This window comes from Crocodylus siamensis, chromosome 3, assembly GCF_052110815.1.
Source record: "Crocodylus siamensis isolate JL-2025a chromosome 3, ASM5211081v1, whole genome shotgun sequence".
NCBI lineage: Eukaryota > Metazoa > Chordata > Crocodylia > Crocodylidae > Crocodylus > Crocodylus siamensis.
In genome coordinates, this window is record NC_143397.1 from 72,069,042 (window position 1) to 72,094,993 (window position 25,952).

Genomic DNA, 25,952 nt, shown 5'->3' on the forward strand with positions numbered 1-25,952 from the left:
CCTCAGCCCCACTCCCTCCCCCACCACTGGGGCCTCAATCTTCCCCTCACAGGACCTTTCCCTCACAACACACTTACCAGCTGGACCCAGCTGCTCTCCTGGCTGCCTGTGTACTGTGCTGCAGCTGTATGCATGCACGTGGCATTTATCAGCCACATTAGTTCTGTATACCCCCTAGGAGCTTTTTAAGTACCCCTATGGGTACACGTACCCCTGGTTGACAACCACTAGCCTAGAATATTTCAGCAGAGTATATCCTCAGGTAAATGCTGCCTCCTCCTCTTTTAGGAGGAAGCAAAATGACAATTAGCCATCCTGAGGAATTCAGTGTGGTGCAGCCACACTTCTAAGATATTTTTCTTAGAAGTGTCTCATGACACTTCATAATCAAAATTAAAATTCTGATCTTTAACACCACAGAAGGAGAAGACACATTCTACGGAGACTGGATGGGACATGCTGTTTCCCTGAAACAAATAACCACCTGTGGACTCCATCAGTGGTAAATGTTCTGTTTTGTACCATCAAAGGGGAAGGCACATCATACACTATATAATAGTGCATCAGTATAAGGACTTATCAAAAAAGCAAAACCTTACCTAATGCATTTAAGCAGGAAGGTAGTGTAAGAGTGATGCTGAAGCCATGATGCTCCAGAAATTGCGAGGGGCAAAGATTTCTTAGGGTGATATCTTTTATTGGACCAACTATGTAGTTGGGATAAAGTTTATTACTCTAATGAAATCCTTGCCTTTAACCAGGAAGAATAAATATGTTTAATGTTTTCTTAAGTCATTAAAATATAAATAAATATAACATTTTTTCATCTAAGTACATTTAATATTAAATGTTTTATTATTTATATTAAAACAATAGCTGATACAAAACACATGGCAAACCACAGCACTTGCAGCAAAGCTTTTACAGCCTAAATGTATAAAACTAACACCTACAAAGACATAGACTCTTCAGGGGCCAAAACGTGACAAAAGGGGAACATCAACACAAGGCGCTTAATGCACAGAAGACTAATTCTACTGCACATTAGCACGGCTAGCAAAAACCATGCTAATGTGCTAACGCACAGCAGACTTAATTTAATGCAAATTAATGCCACAAAAAAGCTTTTGTTTGTGCCAATGCACAGTAGCGTCAATTATGATGCATTAAGTTTAGAATCTGTTATTATAGGTACTAAACTTAATGTGCCATAATTATGGCACATTCATGAATGGGTAAACATGCCCAAGGTGCAATGTAGGGAGTAGGGCAAGAGTAAGAACAGCTTTAACTTTATTTAAACCGCACAAATGACAGCAGTCACAATGGGGGTGGGGAGGGTTGTAGCTATGATCATTCAGAAAATATATACGAGGCAACTTTTTTTGTGATATCTTTTATTAAACATTTATTGTCACTTATTGTCACAATTGCAATATGTTTACTTAGGAAACTACATGGGTTAGTCTCATGACACTCTTCCTGAGGTAAACCCCAAATCATTTTCAAAGGCATCTGAAGAATGTGGGATTGTGGTTTTGACTATCTCACCATCTTCTACATCAGCCACACCAATGACAACAGGCTATGGGTGGTGAAATGCAGCTGTGCACTGGTTAACTCAAGGAGAGAATGTAGTTTTTGAAGCACCATTCTGCAGCATCTGGGGAATGGGGAAGCTTTATGTACTGTCTGCTTGACCCCAGTGAGGCTATCCCTCACATCAGAAGTTACTTTGTGAAACCTGAACTTGAAACATCAGGAATATTGTGTTAAGGGCAATTTCTAGAAATGTGAAAGCAGAGACTGTTCAAAAACAAAGAAGAGTGTTCCTTACCGACACAGTTTTTTCCATCTGTAGTTAGTTCAAAGCCAGCATTGCAAATACACTGGAAGCTGCCATCAGTATTGACACACCGGCCATTTTTACAAAGAACACCATTTTGGATGCATTCATCAATATCTAAGTGAGAAATGCGATCAGATGATTTACTAGTCAATGAATTAAGAGTGGCAAAGTAATAGATATTGTTTTAAAAGACCCTGTCAGAAAATATTTCCTAGAAACTTTTTGAAGGTGGTAAAAATTCATTCTCTTGAACTATTATCATACTTTCAGCCTGTTATTGCAATAACTTTTATTGTGTTAATAAAGCCTATGAAATATCATTTCATAATTAGAGTCAATAATTCCCCTACACTTAAAGAATCTATTAATCTAAATACTGCCTTTCTTTCTGTGGATTCTTCAATGTGAAACAGCTAGACAAGTAACTAAGATATTGGAAGGAAGGGATAAATGACAAAGGGAAAAAATAAATCATTATGTTTTTTTCTATAGAAAAAATGCAAGGGTAACCCAGGCTTAAAACTTTAATTAAAGGCAATTACATCAGTGTCATAATTTACTGAAAAGACTTTACTAGTAATTGCTTGCTAAACTCCAAGAGAATCTGACATAGCAGGTCAGGCATAACATCTTACACCACGTGCAAGTACATTTTCTTACCAATGCAAGCTTGCTTGGTAGGAGTTCTTTGGAAACCTGCATGACATTTGCAATAATAGGATCCAGGTGTGTTGACACAATCTCCATTAGTACATGGGTTTGATGTGCACTCATCAACATCTGTCGGCAGCAGAGGAGATGCCCATTAGAGACTTCACACTATTATTTATTCAGCAATTCTTCTTTCAGGTATACCATTTAATGACTGAAGAAATAAGGTAATTAACAGCCAAATGTTTACGCTTGAAACCTACGTTCATCAAAATTATTTCCCCAAACACACAAACCTATACTAAGTGTAATCATGAAACTGCATTTTCAAAAAACAAAGGAATACAGATAACATGTTTTTTTGAAAGGAGGAAAAAAAAAAAAAGCTTTGAGGACTTTGAGACAAGAGATCTGACCACTAGTTAACAGAAGTGAAAAAGCTTTGTATTCACTTATTAAATAGAACAATCACCTGTTCTCTTTCTTCCAAATAATCAGAATCTACAAAATGAATCTACAGGGCAACAAGCAAGTTTTAAACACTTAAAAGCAGAGCTTACCACAGAGCCTCTAAAATGAAATTCAGATTATAGCTTTAAAACAATGACTGTATTGTGAAAGTGTCAGGCGGAGGTTTTGTGAAAGTGTCAGACGCCTTACTATGCAGTAACACTGTATGTGTGGGCTAACTTGGGACTAACTTTAGTCCCAAGTCAGTCCACACACACCGTTAATGCTCTTTAACACCTGCATGTGTAGATGCCAGCCTATTCCCACTTACTGTGCAGTAGCTTACTGCACAGTAAATTTAAGTGGGTATAAATGCACATACAGACATGCCCTATGTGTACTTAACTTCTGTTTTGTTATGGGTATAGACCAGTTCAAATCACTTACACCAGTAAAAGTGTAATGTATGTACTTTGTCCTATGTGGCCAGAGACCAACTAGCTCCTTTATGGGGCCAGAAGCAACCTGAAATGTAGCTTGCTTTTCTTTCCAAAGATTTTCAAACTTTTTTTCATTTAAGGTCTGATTTAAAAGTTCAGTTCAATTCAGTTCTTTATACTTTGGAAGTAACCTGCTGGCCTGAGAAATGCAGTCCACAATCATGTTTGTTCAATTCCAGTTCGTGACTGCATGTACTACTAGATTTCCACAATATGAAAATACAAATGGCCTGAGACTGGAAAATAGCAAACACTGGTTTTGCTATCAGATATATTACAAGTAATATCTCTCATATAATAGGATATACAGGTGAATGAAGTAATTTTTACAAACAATACAAATAATGTTTAAATGTATTTCTTACAGCTTTTGAGATATTCAGTATGACACTGTAGCAAGCTGATCTATAAGAGAACTAGGAGCTAGATTCAGTGAAGGTTCTCTGGTAAAGAGTGAATCAAATAAAAAGAAAAAAATAAAAGAATAAAACAGCTCTTCTCATCCAAAAGCTATTTAGTTCTTTAAGAAACACTCACAGTTGAATGTGCAGTTCATAACATCACTTCAATAAAGCCAAAAGTATGAAGCAAAAATGAAAAAAAGAGAAATTGAAAGAGTTAAAAAGAATGCAGAAACAGTATTTATTTTTTAGCGTGGCTACTTGTATATGTTCATAAAGCCATTTGTTATCCTTTAACAGAATTTTATGTATTTATATTAGCTCCAAACTCCCAAGCAGCTCGATGATTCTTGGCCACAGAATATATTTTATTTTCATGAACAGCAGACCAATCCTCTGGATATTTTGGCCGCATGCTCAGTCAGTATGGCATGCCCAAAAGGGCTGTACATAATTTCTTCAGAACAAAGCCAATCAAGTAGATCTACTGATAGTGTATCAAACTCTAAATCATATTTTCTCAAGAATGTTTTGTCTAACATCCTAATCCCAAAGACTTCTACTATATATTTTTCTTGCCTAAGCATTAGAGAACAGACAGAATTTATAAATAATAGACCCTATACTTCTCCAACTTGTTAAGATTTCCAGCAGAGCAAAGTGATAATTATGTTCTAGAATACAGTTCTAGGTAAATTCATAGCTGCATCAAGAAAATAAGTCTATTCTGCTACGGACTCTCATTGGAAATGATTATGAACTCTAAAGGAGGAATGTGATGTCCCTCTATATCAAATAACTAATATAGGACTTAGAAAAATGTGTTATAATCCAGGTGTGCCAGAAGATTCACTGTATTGCATGTGAATCTTGGCTTCCACCACATTATTATAGGTTGGTGATAAAAAGGAATAAAGATAAACATATTCCAATAAAAATAGTTGTTAACCTTGACTTTAGATTGCTGGGGTGCATGTCCCATCCAAAGAAAGAGAAGCACTCAATCTATCCATTCCCCTTTTCAGGCTCAACTATTTTGATTTTTCAGTGTTTTACCCACCTTAGTTAGCATAAATGTGACTAAAAATGGCATGGAAAGTTCAACTGTTCTATGAAGACTTACTGTGCTAAGTCTGAAAACAAAATTCAAAAGGTTAGAGGAAACTGACACCGTTTTTAAATACAAATCTTGATACAATCACAATATCACACTGCTGCTGGTCCTCCTTAGTATTAGATTTTTTTCACCTTTTATCCAAAACCTTTTTTCACAAAAACAGTGGTAATAAGGAAGGGTAGGTAGTATACAGGCCTCCTATCACTTCAGGAAGAGGAACTGATGACTTACAAAACAGCTCAGTATTAAAACCCTTAGGACAGCAGTGGTTTATATCTGTCTATCATCAGGAAGTGTTTATGGGAAGCAGTGTATAATCCTACCCTTTTGGTCTGAAAGGATCATTTTGGAATAAGTCACTTTCTTTATTTACCTTACCCATAAAAATTCTTTAATTATTTCTGAATTCTTAAAATATCCTTTGGGGTTTTCTCTCAGTGGGGAGCCAAAGAGATGTAACAGTCTGCATTGTTCATTTATATATTATTAACCCTACCCCATATGGTGAAATGTGACTGTTCCCAATGCCACAAGCCTGTTCTTTCACTAACCAGAACAGAATCCAAATTGGATTGAAATGAGTCCTTTAGCTTAATTTAATTTAATATATAATATACAGATATTTTATACAGTTAAGTTTCCCAGGGTCAGATTCTGTTCTGATCTGTTACTGATGCTCAACCTTCAAGCCCTAAAGGTCAGGTGAGTGGAGTGGGGCTGGTCTGTTGGCTATACAGCAGCCTCATTCATGCCACATCTGATCTCACGCAGTGCAGTGACTGGGCACCCACCAGAGCCAGTCCCACATACTGGCACAACCCTGAGCACAGCAACATATCATCTGACCTGTGGGGCTCCCCATGGGTCCAGAAATTTAACAGCAGAGTAGCATTAATTGCCATGGCTTCCAGAGCTGCAGCAATTAATGCTGTCACTGCTCCCCCACTGCCAAATTTACAGACCTATGGGGAGGCCCCACAGTTCCACAGGTTGAATCTGGTCTGTGGGCCAGAGGTTGTGCATCACTGATCTACAACAATTACCATTCACAGCTCACAAGCCAATATGGCACTTCAGATACTGTGACTGTTTCTCTATACTTCAAAGAGAAAATTATAGTGAGATCTCAGAACTCCCCTTGCCAAGTACTAAGTTCTTATAACAATTACAATACATGCTGTAAAACAGGGTGGTTTAAAGTACAAATCAGAGGACATGTCTACACAAGACATTTATTGCGCAGTAAAATAATTAGCTGCCCAGTAAAAATATCATATGTCTACACCTCAGTGCTATCAGGCAGCAGTAAACTAATTAACTACACAGGAGGACAGTACTTGTAAACACGAGTGTTATCCTGCTATGGAGTTTTTTTTACTTTGCATCAGCACACATGTAGACACTGCCCTGGCTAGCTGAGGCATGAGGGTAACCTCACACTGAAGCACCCTAATGCCCCAGCCAGTACCTTCACAGCACATTGAGCTGGGCTGTAGCAGTCCCAGGATGACAGCCTGATTCCCCAGGCCCCTGCCATCTGCAGCTGCTCTGTCCCAGCTCAACTAGCTATGGTCCTGGATGCACATGTAGAAGGCATGCCTAAGAGCAATAAACTCATGCACATTAATATGCATATGTAGATGCACCCAGTAAGTAGATATGAAGCCTCATTTAGTAATGGTAGACATGCAACTCTCACAAGAGATAGGACTGATCCCACAGAAGTTCCTTTTAGCAACCTAATCTTTCTTAATTTTTTACTTTCTGATTGTGAGGGAGATTCTGATTATGTACAGACATTATATTTCCAGTGGGAGAATCAACATTCTCCTAGATAGAAAATACAATATAGGCATTCATCAAGTCTGTCCCACAGGAAAAATGCCTCCTGAAGGAGAAAGTTCTTCCCCTTTCAAAGAGGAAGATTTCTCCAACAGGAAAGAATATCTGTCACTCAATTCCTCCTGGGGATGAGGAGGAGTTGAGTGGTGGTCTTCCCTGTCTAGGGAAAGCATGGCAGGCACTACCCCTCTGTTCCTCCCCCATCCTGTATACTGGGAGGGAAGGAGCAGCTGCCCACTGCTCCCTGCCTGATCCCCAGACTGAGATCTCCCATCTGACTAAGGGATGAGGGGGCTTCCCCATTGTTCCCTAGACCAGTGGTCCCCACTCTGAGGAACAGGCAGAGGGTTTTGCCCCACTGCTCTTCCTCCAAACCAGACCAGCCTGGGAGTGGAGCACGAAAATGTTCTCCCTGCATTTCTCAAGCCGTGCAATCCCAGGTTTGGGGAAGAGACAGGTAACAGAGGTAGCTGTTTCCCTCACCTCTTGCACTGGTCACGCCACACTGCTCCTTCTGCTCTGCTCCTGGAAACCAGAAGTAGAGCAGAGGAGGCTCCTCCCCTGCCTAGATCCTAGTCTGGGGAAGCACAAGGAATCTTTCCGCATTACTCCACTTCCTCCAGATTCAGAAACAGTAGAGCACTCACTGCTCCCCACACTTTCCCCCCCCAGACTAGGATCACCCTGGTCTGGTGAATGTATGGAGAGCACGGAAGGACGGGTGGCCAAATGCCTGTAAAATCCCTCTCCTGGAAAGATTTCTAGTGATGGAAATTGCTCAGAAACTGATCATGTGATTAGACTGTGTTGATGTACACTGCAGCCTGAATAAGCCCTTTAATTCTATTTAACTCTGAAACAGCTGTGATTTTAGATTTTTTGTAACTATGAAACTGTGTTTTATTTTTAAGAGTAAGCAAAAAACATTTATAAATATAGAAATATATATAATATAGCCTATATATAGAAAATGTTTAGGAAGAATTGCACTATGTTTCCAATTGTGCAGGGTCAAGTGCTATATGACTCCCACCCCGCCACCACAAGAGTAAGAGAATAACAATGTGTTTATATTGTTAGTTGCTACAAGTAGAGTCCTAAGATCCAAAGGCCTACAAATCATGCCTAGATTTAACTTCCACTGGAAGAGAACGTACTCTTACAAATTTCTCAGCCAAGTGTGGTAAATGGGAAGTTCCATGAGTCTCCCACTATATACTTCCCTGGACCTTTATTTCTAAATCCTAATGATACCACCAAGGTTGCTCTAAAAGCACCTTGCCAATCAGGGCAATTGATGTTGGGTAGGAGCTTACTATTCAACAAGCAGATGTATATATAACACTCAACTTTGCAACTAAAAGATATACTCTTTATAGCAATTATGGATCAAAAGCTTGTTTTAAATACTTCAATATTACAGCACCATAAAAAAAATCTGACTACAACTCCTGACCTAAACATATTTTGTTGAAGAGAGGTAAAAAAAGATTTAAAATCTCATGTTTTAAGGATATATGTATGAAAGTGAAAAATATAAAAACAATCAGAATGTAAATATGACAAGATAGAAATATACACTTACCTATACAATCTCCATTTGCATCCTGCTTATATCCCATGTTGCATTCACACCGATAACTAGAAATGGTTGGTATGCATCGCCCATTTAAGCAAAGGTTGGGGTGATGCTTACAGACATCTATTGTCTGATTGAGTATTGCTGAAAAGAGATTACAGAACATGAGACAATTTTGACATAGAAATGGAGTTGAGAGGTCATGTTAAGTTATTTTATCGGTTCTATACTAAAATGTGTAAGTTTAGCTATTTTTTCAAGCTTTAAAGAGAAAGTGTTTCAAAGAACTATTGATTGATGTGGTTGTGAAGATACTTAAAAAACAATACAAATATGTTAGACAAATGGCCTGCATTACGATCCAGCATTTATATCAAAGATCTCATGAGAAAGAAACCACTGGGTTTGGATCTATGCCAATTGGGGCCAACATTTTGGCAGTCGTCACCGATTATCCTGGCACTTTCTCCACGTGCCACTCCAATCCCCTTCCTTTGGCTGATCTGCTGCTTTGTTTTCTGCTCCCTGGCCAATTTGATACTCCACTTTCTGCTTTGTCTACTGCTGTTCCATGTGTCCTCTTCCTGATCTGCCATATGCCACACACAGAGCCTGCCCATGCTGTTAGGGTAGCTTGTCATAATTTACGCTTTAAAGTTGCACCTGTTTGTAGAGCGGTGAATTATAGCATCATTTAAAGTCTTCTTTTATATTCAGCCTAAAGTTCTGTATAGCCTCATTATTATCTGAACTTTTCATTTTGCTGGTGTTTGCAATATCAACTGTCCTTGTTTCTTGCAAGCAGCTTATAGCCTTGAGTTTGCTCTTTTTTCGATGTTTTTTCTTTTTTCGATCACTGTGACAAGGTTTTCTAACACAACATAGTAATAGTTTTGTTACTATCCCACATTAACTGAACTTGGCACTAATCAGCTGAATCAGAGGGATGAAATGATTGGATATGTTAATGAAAGGTGATAAAGGAGATCAATAGACAATGCTTAAAGAAAGACACCAGAAAAAGGCCAAATTAAGAGGTGAGGTCGTAATGGGGATGTTGAACAAAGGAATATGCTGACAGGATAAAATATGTACAGTATGCTGACCGCAGACAGACCAATCTAAAGGCAAGAAGTCATCAAACGAGTCAAGTTAAAGAAAAGCATACGAGGGGGAAGCAAGAAAGTTGTCATTGTCATCATCATTGACATCATGAATCCAGCTTTCAACACATGACTGGATCATCCCAGCCAACAACGCACACTTTGCTTCAGGAACTGAGCAGCCATCTTTTTTGTGAGGCAAAGTAACATCTGGGATTGGGTGAGATCATTGTACTAAGTGTTTTTTGTCTCTCTGAATTTCATAGATTTCATAGACATCAGGGCTGGAAGGGACCTCGGGAGATCATCGAGTCCAGCCCCCTGCCCAAAGGGCAGGAAGTCAGCTGAGGTCATAGGATCCCAGCAAGATAAGCATCCAATTTACTTTTGAAGGTGTTCAATGTAGGTGCTTGAACCACCTCCGATGGCAGACTGTTCCAGACCTTGGGGGCTCGGACAGTAAAGAAATTCTTCCTTATGTCCAGCCTGAAACGGTCTTGCAGGAGTTTGTGACCGTTCGACCTCGTCATCCTTTGGGGCGCTCTGGTGGACAAACTTTCCCCCAGATCCTGGTGGTCACCCCTGATAAACTTATAGGTGGCCATCAGATCACCCCTGAGCCTACACTTTTCCAGGCTAAAGAGTCCCATGGCTCTCAGCCTATCATCGTAAGATCTGTTTTCCTGACCTCTGATCATGCACGTGGCTCTCCTCTGGACTCTCTCAAGCTTCTCCACATCCTTTTTGAATTGTGGAGCCCAAAACTGGACGCAGTACTCCAGCTGCGGCCTCACCAAGGCCGAGTACAAGGGGAGAACGACGTCCTGGGATTTGCTCGAGAAGCATCTATGGATGCAAGCCAGCATTTTGGTCGCTTTACTAGCCGCAGCATCACATTGCAGGCTCACGTTCATCTTGTGGTCAATGATGACCCCCAAGTTTCTTTCTTCTGTAGTGCTATCCAACGTAGCACTGCCGAGCCTATAAGGATGCTGCAGGTTTTTCCTCCCAAGGTGGAGAACCTTGCATTTTTCAGTGTTAAACACCATCAGGTTCTCATCTGCCCATTTGCTGAGCTTGTCCAGGTCAGCCTGGATCACCCGCCTATCTTCTGGCGCGGATGCTTTGCCCCAAAGTTTGGTGTCATTGGCGAATTTGGCCAGTCCACTCCTGACTCCAATTTAGAAAATGCTGAAATAATACTTGTTGTATTAGTAAAGTTAGACTGATTTTAGGACACTGAATTGTCTGTGTTCGTATTTATGTTCCATTTAAGGGTTAATTGTGGTTAAACAATCGTTAAGCACTACCTGCAGGTCAGTGGTGAGAACAATGCCACTTGAGCCCCCTGATCTAGGAAACCATTATTTTAATATTTAGGGTACAGCTATCCTAATAGTTCATCTATTTTATTGAATATGGCATTCATTCTACAGACACCGTCATGTCCTTAGTAACCTTACGCATCTACGTAGTCCTACTAAATATTGTTCATTCTGAGTAGTGAGCCAAGGTAATATTTTTAGAGGAAGTTCCACATTTAAAATAAGGAAAATATATCTAGCAGCTTGTTTTAAAAATACTGGTGGTTGTCTGAAGTAGCTCAGAGGTTTGGAATGCTACATGTAGTGCTGACTGAGATGGACTAACAATAAGAGTGCAAGAAAGATGTTCAAAGGCACAAACTAAGACTACAGTGCAAGCACGGATATTTTCACTTTTTGATTATGTATGTAAAAGCAATATATGACAGGGCAACATAAAGGTTTTATCATTACAAGTTGGTGATGACTGTAATGTTCACATATGGCAAATATGAGCGTAATTACTATCACTAATATGAGCGTAATCACTAACACTATTCTAAGGACATAAAAGCCTTTCAAAACATTTTCTGGAATGACATTGTGTGTCTTTCTGTGAAGTTTTAATCATCATAAGTCCAATTCTGCACAGCTGAGGGAGAGAAAAATTAAATCTAATAAATTGAAGACATATTTAAAATAATTTAAAATAGATTTCAATTATATAAAAAAGAGAGTGGTTTTAATATCTGCTATGTCTGATCCTTTAGGAGACTAGTAATTTTCTTTTCCTAATGAAGTGAAACTTTGAGCCCTGCAGAGTTGTAAGATTACCTGACAGCTATGAACAAAACAAAGACTTATTTAGAGAAAACTGTGAGAGGCCCAGGAACAAAAATGACTTGGGCAGGTGGAATATTCAGTGGTGGTGCTGGGAACCCACTTTTAGCAATATAAGCATTTCTCTGGAGTTACTTTTTTGTGCGGTAGGTAGCAGAAGCTACTTATAGGTTTGGAATAAATCCTCTGGTACAGAATGGATAGATCCAGTAATGTGGTCCAGTGTAAGATATTGCCAAACAAATCCTGCTTCCCAAAATTGTGAGAAATAAATATGTCCCACCCCTCTACCATCTGTTACAAGGATTTTACCTTAACTTACATTTTTGTTTTGCCAAATGCAGAGGGTTACTGGCTATAATACAGTCCTCTGAGGCTAAAACCATCGAGGATACATAACTTATGGGAATATCATTGAACGAGAAACAAATATTATAACTGACATTCCAAGGAATACATAGATAGTGAGAGTGGAAAAAGGACTAATGAGAAAGCTTACCTGTAATGCAAAGCAAGAAAAAAAATAAAACATACCTGTTCTGCAATCTGTTATACTTTCTATAAAGTCAACTCTTTCATAACAGCATACAAATACCTTATATGCACTTGCATTAACAAACACAGGAAAACAGACTAGAAGAGGCCTGCTGGGCCATGGTCAGCTATATTTGGATATATTTTCCATGTTCAAACTAAAATGCAAGAATCACATGAGCAAGCACCAAGATATTTAATCCTTTATCAAAAACAGGGAAATATTAAAAAAAAATTAAGAAACTTACTTAGTCCAGTAATGATTGGGCCATTCCCTGTGGGACTCTGGCCACCAGTTCCTACTCCTGCTCCTCCTATGCCAGGTGAGAAGCCATTGCCACCAGGAATAGGGATGAATCCAGTTCCTCCAGCGCCATAGCCATTCCCATTTCCACCAGGAAGGAATCCATTTCCTCCTATTCCACCAGCTCTGGAACCACCTCCAACTGGAATTCCGTCTATGCAAAGTCTGCGGTATTCATCTACCAAAAACACGCACAAAAGACACAGAATTAATCAAACTTTTATGAAAAATAACATGTAGAGAAATACAGATCTCTGTTTCCTCTGGAAAAAACGAAGTACCAATTCTTCATTTTTTTAAAAATTACTGGGTGTGCCTACATGTCCTGTTAATTTGAAGTGGGCTCTATGGCACAGTAAAAACACTATGCTATAAGCCTACTAGGGAGCACATCTATAATCTGCTTTTAAGAGGGAGCATGTCTGCTCCCAATGGGAGTAGTCTGGTACAGGGCTGCTTCCCTGGGTGTTGGCCATGGGAAAGACAGGGAGCACGGTGCCAGGAGAGCTCTGCTGGCTGCAGTGGCAGCTGTCTCCTGGCCCCACACACATCAGGAGATGTCCTGTCTATTTGTAACATTTAAATACCATGGGCCCCACGGCCCACCCGCCTAACTAGTAGCCCCTATTGTATGGGGGCAAATGGGTGAATGCTACAACAAAATACTTGGGACAACAAAAGCAAAAAACAGGACAGGAGTGACAGTTCCCATCTAGATCTGGGCTGCATGTGCAGACTTCCCAACACAGTCCGGGGCTGGCTGGGAACTATCCTTTTCTGGGGCAGGTCCCAGCCAGCTCCAGGCTAGATGCGGAACTCTCCTCATGCAGGGAGTTCCTGGCCCCAGTTTCACGATCAGAGCGGGGGCTCGGACATTACCCTCTGCCTGGGCCCGGGAACTGCCTGCTGCTAGGGCAGGCTATGAGCATAAAGCCTGGGCTAGAACAATGTCCCCCTGTCCCAGCAGCAGGCAACTCCTGGCCCCAGCTCCGTGATCAGAGTTGGGGCTAGGACACTGCTCCCTGTCCCCAAGAGCTACCTGCTGCCGAGGCAATGGCAAAGTTTAAAAAAGATATTTAACTCCTGTATCCTTCAGAGATCTTGGGATAGGTAAACTGAAAATATTTTTTGCTATGGATGGGAAAAGTCACTATGTAAGTATAATACAGAGAGACTAAATGAACTTCTGATGTGGTGTGTTTTGCTAGTTCAAAGTAACATTAAAAGCTATGGAAAGAGAAAGCAGATGTTCCTTTAAACTGAAATGAACTATGGACCCTCAGAATCATTTCCTCTGTGAGCTTGACCACAAAATCTGCCACAGTTCCCAAGAGCTACTTCCAATATCAACAAAAAGAGGTTATAGAAACTGGTTCTAAATAAAAATGGACCAGAAAAAATGGTTCACAGATGGAAGCATCCAGATTAAAAACATAAGAATGAATAATTATATAAAACTTGACTTTTCTCCTTTACCTGGATTATAAAGCAATTTAAAACATGTCCAATGACCTCTTAGGCCATTCAGGATGGGCAGGGGAAAAAAAAAACACTTACCAGATCCTCTAACAGGACACATCTCTGGAACAGATCCAATAGCCCAGCATCGACCAGATTCACAGCAGCACTGCATTTTGGTAAACCTACCAGGAAGCTCTTGTGCACAGCGACCATTCACCAAGCTGGAGAAACATGTGCCTGCTCTCTGATCTGGACATCAATTAAAAAAAAAAAAGACCAAAACCACTAACACTGAAAGTCAGGAATATTTCTCTCCATCATACAGATGTTAGGAATATTAGCAAAGAAACACCAAAAAGATTATTAAATTCACATTGAAATGCAGTCAACTCATTAGCTACGCTTTCAGGTACACTAATCTTGCATTAATTCAAAATGTAATCATAAAACTCATCTTCTTTTGTCGTAGCTTTGACAATGATAAAACCCTTTATAGGCACTTGTATTTAATCTCTATTAGCCAAAACGTGACAAAGACTGTGGGGCCAACACTGGCCCAATTGTGCTGCTGAAATCAGTGGGACTGAAATCAAAGGAAGATATTACTTAACTTGGGTAAGAGCAGCAGGACAGGACCACAGGAAAAAAATGAATACAACCAAAATCAGTTATGAGCTACTAAAAATTTGAGATGGTCTACTTTGGTATTATACTATCAACAAGTGGATAGACAATAGTTATTATAATGTAAGTAAAAAAAGATTTCCTTTTAAAAAAAGACAAAAATAGATATATTTCCTGCTCAGTGTTTTAAGGAATTAAGCTGAATCAACTGATCTGTAATACTAATATCATTATATTATTTCTCCCAGTAACCTATTTTGGTTTGAAGATCAGGATGTTCACAGAAAGTTTTCAAGACTAAGCATCTAAATGATATACAATAGACTTATCCAACCTTTCTTGCTTTGCTCATAGCAAAATGTTTGGTTAACAAATCCTGGGCATGGACTGGGAAGGATCAACCCTACCTAAGAGTTGGTATGTTCCCATAATTAGACATGAGACACTTTAGCTTAGACATTAGACACCTTAGTTTTTTGTGCCAAATGGTTTATAGTATAACTTAAAAAATGTGGCCTTTGATTATTACACAATATAGGACACTTATATAATAATTTAGTATCTGCCACTTATATCCTTCCTGAGCAGTCTCTATTCCAGGGGCAGGCAATTATTTTGTGCGTAAGGACGCTTAGCAAGTTTTGGCAAGCTGTCGAGGGCCACAAGGTCACCATATTGGACTGGAAGTCCCACTCCCTAACCCCTGACCTTTGCCACCGGAAGTCCCTTTCCTTGCCCTGGAAGTGCTTCTTTTGGGAGGGAGGATGCTGCAATCTTGAAACCAGAAAAAACCCAAATCATATACCAAAAAACCCCCAAACATCTATTGTAATTTATTTTATTTAAAAATATTTTTGTACCGATTTATATGCTTGCAAAGTATATCTAGAGGTGATTGCAAAATAGCTCAAAATACAGTCCTACTGAGAATGTATGTGCAGGGTGTGTTTGGGGAGTATGTGGGGGTATGTGGTAAGGTGTGGGGGGGGTGCAGTGTATGGGTATGGTGGGTGGGTATGGACTATGTGGCTGGGGTGGGAGATGTGGGAGGATGTGGGGTTATGGTGAGTGGGAAAGAAAGAGAGAGATGGGGCCAGGCTGCTGACTCTATCGTGTGCGGCTGTCACGGACTATGTGTGAGTCTCATGTGACCCCACACCCAGGCTCCGCTCCTGCCACCCCACCCTGAGCCTCCACCCACTCCAGGGCACTGGTATGGGGTCTGGACTTGCCCACAGCCACGACTCCCCTGCTGTTTCCTTGCTTTCCCTCCTGCATGCCCACCCCACCACTCCCTGCACCGCCGCTGCTTCCCACTCTGGCTCTAGCTCAGCTGGGCCAGCACCACACAGCTCCTGGCTGCTGGGCTGATTGCAGCGATTTTCTCAAGTGCTATAACTTACAAAGTGGTGCCCTAGATATTTTCAGAAATATCACTAATATTGGGCAGTGCAGATATTGAGTGCTTAATTTAGACACCTCATTTTTATAGTTACTGAAAAACTACTTCTGACTGAAGACATTAGAAGCCATAGATCCTTGGTATGTCTGAAATGAGGCACAAGTGATTGAAGGCTAACATTCAAAAACTAATATGAACAAAAAATGTGGACTTCAGTGGTCCTTCCTTGTGAGTGCAGAAAACTACATGCATGGAATCACTCGCAAACAGTGTGGCACTAAATCACTACTAGTCTGCTGTAATCAATTCATCCCTCTGTGCTTCAGTTTCCCCATCTGTAACATGGTGATAAAAACTCTGATTTTTTTTAGAACAGTGGAGGAAAAGCCCTATATAAGACCTACTTATTATGTTTATTAATTTATGTGAAGGCCAAGGTTGAAATTCAATGGGCATTGTGTCTAACTCCCTTTTTTCTCTTTGAACACAACAGACTTTTCTTTTCGTATCATCAGAGATGCCTTATTAAGCATGCTATTAGTGGGAAAACCATTGCACTACCTTTTTAAAGATGTGGTATTTCAAACTGCAGCTGCATTATCCTGAGGATGAGCTACTACATATTAGTTTCAAGATAACCTCAAAAAATTGTTTTATAAATGACAGAAGATTGTTCAATAACAGCTAATGGTTTCTTGCACAAAATGAATGCTATCTTAATCAAATTATCATCACATTTAAAACTCCATACATTTGGTATACACACAGGTATAAAACAGTGAAGAAATGTGTAATACTTATTACCAGATCTAAAACCACACTGACTGTAAAAAAGATACAGATGTTTAGAAGTCAGATCCACAGAGCTTTACTGTAGTGAAATTTGATACTTGCTTTATTCTTACAAAGGGAAAAACCCACTCCAGCTAAATTAAATACTAATTAATTACATTTCCTCTAGAAATCTTCTAAGTTTATGAATGCCTTTCTAATACTTGCATTTAGAAGTTAATTATGCCTACCTAAGATAAATTTTGAAATATTAAGTAAGAATACGATCTTGCTTCTTTGTAATCAATGCGAGTTTTGCCTTTGGGTTCAACACAAGCTACCAGAAGAAAGCCAGGTTCCCTCAAACATAGACCAGACAGCAGGAGCAGCCATGATCCCAGAAAGGGGCCCACAAACAGATGGAACAGATGGGTCAGGAGAGGGAAGACAGCCTGAAAACCTCTAAGCTTAAACAAGAGAATTGAGAAAGCTACAGGCCCAACCCTCCCCCACCCCCCAGCACATTTTTGCTCATGGGGATCCTTATAGCTTCAGTGAATGTGAGAAGCCTGCTTAGGAAGGAGAAATGAGACAACACTAAAATGGCCCTCAGGCAACTGTAGGTAGACATCCTGTGTGGTCACCATTTCAAGCCATGGTGACCACACAGCTTGGCACTGTTCTGTATGTCTGTGTATACTCCAGATACCCCACCTCCACACACAAAGACCCTTGTGCCAATTAGCCCCCACTCAGCACTGGAACTGGGTGTTTTTGCCAGAAATCCTGGGATGCTCCAAAAATGTATATGCAGATGAGGCACAGGGAAACCTGGCCCAGCTCCACCTCATGGAGGGTGGGGCTATATTAATCATACATGCCAGGCTCAACGGGTGACAGAGAGATTCCAGGTGAATCATTTCAGGCCCCATTTGGTGATGTTTTCCAGCCATTTAAGGCTGGTGAAGCAACAGGAATCAGTGGAAATGGGAAAGAAAGGTGCAGCTCAGCTGTGGGAGTAAAGAAGTTGAAATGTATTTAATGTAGTGGTTACCATGACTTGAAAAAGAGTTGGTGCTGTGGAGGATAACATGCTATGGGCATTACCATATATCTTATTTAAACGGATTATGCTAACCTATCCTTGTCGTATACATTAGTATGCTTACCCCATGTGGACAATATATTTTACAGTCATGCGCAGTGCTGGCTATATTTAATTACCTTTGTAGCTGGTTTCCATTACTGGGCACATGTTGCCTTTGGCAGCAGTTTAAAGATAGATAATCTGTTTAATGAGGTTTCTTTATATGTGATTATAAGATAAGTGGCTTTTGCCCCATGCTGACTGAGGAGAGAAAACCTCATCTTCTATTTGAGTAAATATGATATATTTAATGCACCAGGAAGGGGAATACTATATGACAGCCCATAAGGAGAAATCTGTACTCCCAAAAACTACTTTCAGCTGTGGCACTCTAAAAGGAACAGCAGAGTGGAATAACTGAATGGACGCTGGAGTTGTGACACAAAAACCAGCGAGTCTGTGCACAACTGTGGGTTCCTGGAAAAAAAAGTTAACTTTTAAGGTGGGCATGTAGCAAGCTTACAAACTGCAGTAATGACACAACCTGTCTTGAAAATGTCCCAAAAGCCCATAGAATGGTATACTTACCAATGCAGCGGGAGCCATCTGTAGATGAGACATAGCCACGTGGACAGATACAGAAATAACTTCCAACAGTGTTAGAACACTCGCCACCTTCACAGATTCCTGGAATGATGCTGCATTCATCAATATCTGTTCAAAGAGGAAATCAATTAAACAATCAACTAAATATTTGCATATAAGGCTTTAAGAGATTTTTTTCTAATGAAAGGCATTACACTCAGTTAGTATAAAGTTCATATTTAATAATGCATTGCAGTTGTCCAAAACTCAGCAATGGAACACTTGTCATCACGGAGCACTTACAGCCGGTCTGTTTAAAACAGGCGGCTCATACACAATGTTGACTTTCCTGTATGTTCCAGTCCTCTACCATGCTAAACTCTAGAGCAGAGTAGAGCAATCTGGAAGCTACTCTTATACTTAACTTTTTTACTGAGGCACAGAAGCCAAGTAAAGAGATGTCCATGCCCCTTGTTGCAGCACAAATGCCCAAAATATGTGGCTGCAACAAAGGGGGGTATGAATTTGTGCTGCTATTTAGTGATAGATGTCTATTTTCGTTGTGCCAAGAGAGCTTAGGCAGGCCAGAGCTGCCCACACTCACCAACCTCCCTATACAGTGGCCCAGAGGCTTGAGAAGCCCAGTCTTGCACACCAAGAAATTCTCACTCAGGATCAGGCCCCTTAAACGTATGGAGTGCCTATGCAGCTTTCCCACAGCTTTCCTCCTCTACATGAGGAAAGCCAGGTTTTCTGGCTTGCAGAGTTGCATGATCAACAGGCAGGACAACACGTGATACGTTTCACCCAAAGAAGTGGATCATGACACATCCCAGCGCAGCTGATCAATTTTACCTGGTGATGCCAAATGAATTTGGGGATGCCAGAAACACACAACAACTGAATATAGCTGAAATGAAGTTTCTTACAGCCCATGCTCCTACTCTGGATTATACAGGGAAAGGTGATGTGAGGACCGCTCTCCCACGCTGCAAGAATTCTTAGCTACATGGATCTGATCCAATTGCTTTCCAGCCCTTTTGCCATGCTCAAGCAACACATAAATTTGGATAATTTTCTTTAGAAGCATGAACTCGTCTTGCATTCTTTCATATAAACAGTATTTATTCAAATAGTCATTGCCACTGAAATCAATCATCTCACCTCAATACTGAAACAATTTTGCATGGAACTGAGACATGAACATGAACTGAGACATCCAATTCCCAGAAGCAAGTTCTGACCAAAGCCTGCATGCAGGTGTGCACTGGTTACCAAAAATGAGCACATAAACCAGAACAACATGGCCTCAGATGGTGGACATGCAGTGAGGAGGAAGAAGAGAAAGAGGAATGGAATGCTAGGATGAGAGAAGCACAAAATAGGCCAGCATGGAAGAAATGGGAAAAGTAATAAAAACAGTATGCAATCTTTAAAGTAATTCACATGCACATAGGACCTGTTTCAAACATCAAATGTTTCTTAACTGTTGAGTACTTGACTTTGCTACCATAATGTTCTTTTATATTTAGAGTTATTTTTGTAGGTAATTCCAGCCATATTTTTTATGTTGACCTCTGTATGTTAGAGCTCTGAGGAACTCTCTTAATGCCACCTGCAGCCAACTTAAAAGTTGCAAGTTTCAGTTTTTGTATTAAACCTGGGATACATTCTAAGCAAGCCTGGGCCAAGTTTCCGACCAACATGGGCTGACTTATGCTTTCCGTTTAAAACCACATGAAACTGTGGGGTTTGTATGGTTTAAACCCAAAGCCAGGCAAAGCTTGATGATTTTGGCTCAGTATGCTTTTATGCACTTGGGTTCTAAGTAAATTTAAGACTGTTGTGCTCCGTAAAAAAGTAAAAAAAAAACCCACTTCTGAATCTTGATCATCCTTCTCATGGTAAAATATGCAGAAGGTTGCTCTAAGGAAAGGAATCTGAGAAGCAACTTGCAGAGGTCCCACATAAAATTTGGGCATGGCTCTGATTTTGACCTACTATCTAGAAAGGTCAAAAGAGTCAATCCCAAATCTGGTAGATCTCCAGATCTCCCTCCAGAACAAGACGATATGTTTTTGCACAGCATCAAACTTATAAAAAAAACTGCTGACTAAAATGAAGAAGGAGAAGGAGCAGCAGAAGCAGCAGCAGAATATAGTCTAATGGGGATATAGTTGAAAAACGTTTACCAAATGGAAAGAAAAAATAATCTGAATAGACTCATTAAATTGCAAGAGAAAAGAAGTATGAAAATAACCCACTGAAAATTCTAAAAAGATGCCACATAATTTCTTAAACTCTTAGATACCATATACCATGGCTTGGTACCTTCTTTTATTTTATTAACTTCATTGGCAGTCTTTAACTAGTATCTTAAACACATACACAGAACCTATACTTTTTAGGGACCTGGACAGTTCAAAGGAAAGTTCCATTTTTTCAGATTAAGACATTCTAAGAGTTAATACTTTTACCTGGAACTTCACAGGTAACCAGTGAAAAAGTGTCAGTTCCTAAATGATAGTACAAATCTAAACCAAGTAATTTCGCAAGGAACTTTCTGAAATCTTGCATGAATCTACTATATTAAAAAACAATAGATGACGTGGTGAACTGCTTACCACATGATTAATCCAGTGAAATGAAACCTTGTGTATAAATCAAAACAGAACTGGAACCTGTTGCATGCCTCGTAGAAATTTTTCATGCAGTGTAACTCTAACATAACTGGTAACTGATTTAAACAAGAGTGATATTTTCTCCACACACATAACATTTAAAAATATATATTTAAAAACCATATTACAAGGAAAGGCAAGAAACAGAGCTGAAGTAATTGCGCAAAAATATTTTAAGAGAGTTGTATTTATTTACTTATTTTGAACAGAGTCCTTCTCGCATCAGCAATTTCAGCTAACAAGATCCGTAACACTCTCACCAGTTCTAACATGCCCTCCCTTCAGGATTCAACCCCACTGGAAACGTAATCTGGAGATTACACTGCAGTTGTCCCTCTTTGTTACTATGCTTGTTTTAGTGAGAGATGCCTGACTCTAGGATGGTCTCCTTAGCAGCAGTCATAGACACTCATTTCACTCTTTAGCCTACCAAGGCCCTTTGCCTTGTCCCTGAAACGTTTATAGCTTATATTTTTATTATTGAGTAAGAAAGAGAGTTGTGACTAAATGGAATGCACGTAGAAATATTCTACCAAAAAAACAGATGCTTGTTCAAACTTTCAAGTTTCCTATTTACTTTCCATATTATATTCCATTATGTGCTACTTTAACGGACACTACTTTCTATTTAAAAACAAAACACAAAATCAGCACTTGGATGATAAATGTAGGTTCCAACATGCTATGTGATTTTGTACTCTTTACTGCATTTTAACTACATTTTTAGAAATCAGATTCCTTCCAAGTAACATAATGTAGGGTAGAATCTGAATGATTCTGAAGGTCATAAAGGCCAGAACCCTCTGCTGTACTATTCTTCTGCACACAGACCACACTGGCTGTGTATAGACATTTGATTTTTATTGGGAGAGTTGCTGCTTTCCCAGGGGAAACCATGAGTACCTAAATGTTCAAGATGTTTTTTGCAGACCAAAAATGGTTATTGTGGAAGGAGAATAACCTTGGAACAATTAGAGTTAAATCACTCCTTGAGGAGTGTTTCCTGGGATAGTGAATGCCTGTACACGCGTTCTAAGAAAAGCCACAGAACAGTCTTCCAGTATCCCAGGGTGCTCTGCTCTAGCACCAACTCTCCCAAGGGTGCTCTGCTCTAGCACTACCTCTCACCCCTGAAGACAATGTATCGTTTATGCTGGACATTATTGTTCCAGCTAAGCAATGATCAGAACATAACCCCATCATAATCCCACGTTGTGCTTCAGGGAGATGCAAGCTGACCTGAGCAGTCTGTGTTAGCCAATCATGGATGCCCTGTGCACTTCCATCATCTGTCTCCAGGTAGACTGAGGAAGCCTAGAGGCATGCTGAGATGTGTGCACAGGGACCCTCTGGATGCACAGAGTCAGGACTGCAAGCTCTCTGTTCTTCAGGGGCTCAGCATTCAAACGTCTGTTAAGGCATTTCTAGATAAGTTTTTCTACCAAGAGAACAAACCCTAGGGAGCTGTTTTTGATCACCTGAATATGTATACATAGCCAGTGAAGTAACTCTGCCACTGTGCAGCAAACTGAGTAAAGGCTGGACATACCAGAGCAAAAGAAGGTAGAGAGGGCTGGCACAGGGTTGCAGGCAGCACACTATCCTATACTATTCTTCATCCCTCCCCTTGATTTGTTGCAGCAGAGCCCCTTCCTATGTGTTGTACCAGAATCAGGTCAATACATACTTTCTGTCTTTTTCTTGCCACTAGTTTCTAAGGAACACCTATTTTGTTTCTAAACCTTGCATATGGACCTACACATGAAAAAAAACAAACATCCTCCATTAGTACTGACTAGAAAATCTGAGATTTTACCTCAGAAATAGCTACATTGAGCCTGGATGGCTGGAGAAGTTCTCTTATTCCCTCTTCCCATCCCTTAAAAAAGAGTGTAAATTAATACTCTTTGGGGAAATACTCCTAAGATCATTAAAGAGGACATTGCCATAAGCTAAAATATGCTTACTGGTCTGAGTGGCTGCACTTCTGATGTTACACCTCAGATGATAAAACTGGGCACACTCAGTGAGAACTGGTTCTAAATGTGTGGAATAAACATCCCAGCTGTAGGTATTAACAGGATAGCTGTTTGCCAAAGAAAACAGCCTGGCTACTTGTCAGCCAGAATTCATGGTTTTTACAGTAAACCTTACAGTGAGCAGGATATGATGAATAACTTGGCAAATATAGCAAAAAAGGGGTCTCAGAAACTTTTAAGTTCTGGAAGTATTTTAAGCTATACTGTAGTCTAATGTAATATTAAGTTTGAATTTAACCAGTGCACTGTAATGAACTAGAATGTTATACAAGGAAACAAAAAATAGAAAAGAATCTATTTCTTAAAAGGCAGTTTCCATCTTGGCATTGGGCTTAGACTAAAAAAGTTAGTTTGTAGTCCTAAAAGTGCTCCAGAAACACACCACTGAAAGTGGGGGCACTGGAATCATTTTGCCCTGTAAAGTTTCCTGACAGGATAAACTACAGCATTCCTTCAAGGGAAGTGCCAAGTTCGCAACTTAATTTCCTCGTGTCCAAGTAAGATAATTCAGCCCATCACCTATGAATCAGGAAATATAATGAAAGCTTTCTGTCTCGTTCTACTGTCACATAAGGACTAGGCAAAACGTAGCTCTGATGAAATGCATAGTCCTCAGGACCCAGAGATGTAACTTCTGTGAGTACTGAGAGATGAATAAACTCCCCAAACTACTACTATTATGCTTTAAAAAACTAGAGTCTGTGAAATTCTATTAATTTTGATCATAGTAAAATGCTTGAAGACCAATATATCACAAAATGTCTTCAAAAACTGTGAACATTCTATTTGTAAAAAGAAGCCCCTTCTTGCAGAGACCTAGCACATACATTGCATGGGTGTGGCAAGACTCTGAGCAAGCCAGAAAGCTGAAATGGGTTTCTATAGGTGTCGGAGAAACCTAAAAACTTCATCTACATATCAATTGAGCTAAGTGTCACTAAAAAAAATAAAAGAACTAAAATATCGACTTCAAAGCAAAGCCTATAAGAGACAAGAAAAGCCAAGGTGCATTGAAAACATGACTGTAAATACATCATGAACACATTTCTGCTTTGATTAAAACCTATTTCCCAAAGCAAACTTCCCATATCTGCCTAAAGTTTATGCTAAATCAGTCTACTGCATCTAAACTGTTACTCATTTATTGTCCCCAGTGACTGTTAATCCTCAGTAATTCACATTTGCATTTATTGATTAAGGTATATTTCTTTTTATATTTCATCTGTCTCGTCTTTACCCTGGCATTCTGTATTTTATATTTTATACCTTTTAACTTTTAACAAATGTATTTTTCTTTAAAGTCATACCTTGTATTACTAGAACTATTATTGTAAGAATGCATTGGAATTGTAATCACTGGAGTTGCATTGCTGCATTGGGGCTGGTTTCCTTAATGAATGGGAGCAAATATGAGTGAGTAAGTGATTAAGTAATAGGCAGAGGCAGCTGCAGTTACAAGTTAACAAGTGGCAATTAACAGCTCTGAGCCACAGACTGACAGGAAGAAGATATCCAGTTTGAGTTGATCAATACTGGAGACCCATTCCTGGAACTGAGCACCCACCCTATTGACTATTCCTGTAACCCATAACAATACAGCCATTAAGTCAATCAAGTCAAAGGTGAACTCCCAAAACCAAAACGGAACCATCAGGCAGAACCCCAGTAACTGTGACTGACAGCTGTCATGCAATACTCAAGACCCACGTGGGACAGCAACCTCTGGACAGGGCAGCCAAGATGATGCTGGGGGATCACAGAAGTCTGCCAGAGAAGGGATAAAAGTCAGTTAAGCATGTCGCTCAGCAGGACTCTCTCATCTAGCACCCAACCTACCGAGACAGAAGGACAAAGCTGGTGACCCCCTTCTGAAGAAGATGCCACCTCAGAGAAGCTTCACCTGCCCATCGACAGCAGAACTGTAGGGCCTTGGATAGGTATGAGCAACATCAGTGCTACACTACTATTGCAGCAATTGTGCATGTATGTGTATGTCAGCATGTGTTAAGGTGGCCAGTGCCCCTCATAACTCAGTTTGCATTTATGATTTTATTGGTCATTTCACATCCCATATAATAAATTATAATTTATTATGAACCAGTGAGTTGGACTTTTGTAGCGAGCATATTAATCTGGGCCAGAGAAAAACTTGTAAATAAAGAAATATTAGACCTGGGTTGCAAAAATATTAGTGACCAAATTCATCAGATAAGTGCCTTCATAAGGAAACCATGCATGGATACATGTGGATACACACAGACACAAACGGGTATCCTATGTAGTCTGCCATTGTGTAAATTCTGCAATGTTTATTGAGGAAAAGTTCCCATGTTACTCTAATACAAGTTCAGATTCAGGAATAAATGCAAACTCCACCCCCACCCTCTCAATATTTCCTGTAAGCAGAATTTAGACTATTCCTGAAATGTTTCTAAAAGAGAAGAATGAAGTAAATACTGGCAAAACAATAAATATATTTAATGTGCAGCACAGTTCAGGGCAATAGCTATTAAGACACAGAAAACATGACCTGAACCCTTCTAGGGATCACAGCCAAAAGAAAATTTAACCCCTGCCCTACTCACCTCTCCCAAAATAAAATACATCTGGATGTTTAAGGCCAACAGATACAGCAGAGAATCTAAAAACCCACCATATTCAGTGAAAAGCTATACTCAGTTTTACCACTCCCATTGAAAACTGGAGTTTTGCCTGTATATAAGCTGTAGGTTTTGCTCCTTTGCAACCACCAAGTAATGTTTGATCTGGCTTTACATACTGAAGGAGTAGAAGGGAGTGGGTAGAATACTCAGTAGTGAGAGCAGTTC

At 39.9% G+C, this 25,952-nt stretch overlaps 1 protein-coding gene across 2 annotated transcripts in view; it reads right to left on the reverse strand.

Annotated features, from left to right (window-relative positions):
- Nucleotides 1-25,952, reverse strand: part of FBN2 (fibrillin 2) — a 302,703-nt gene that overhangs the window by 158,820 nt on the left and 117,931 nt on the right. For both annotated transcript variants that reach the window (XM_090038496.1, XM_090038495.1), the window contains exons 8-13: nt 18,408-18,533; nt 14,032-14,184; nt 12,419-12,652; nt 8,396-8,533; nt 2,510-2,629; nt 1,838-1,963 (exon numbers count right to left, since the gene is read on the reverse strand). In XM_090038496.1, coding sequence (XP_089894622.1) covers nt 1,838-1,963; nt 2,510-2,629; nt 8,396-8,533; nt 12,419-12,652; nt 14,032-14,184; nt 18,408-18,533 — 897 coding nt within the window. The remainder of the gene's footprint in view (nt 1-1,837; nt 1,964-2,509; nt 2,630-8,395; nt 8,534-12,418; nt 12,653-14,031; nt 14,185-18,407; nt 18,534-25,952) is intronic.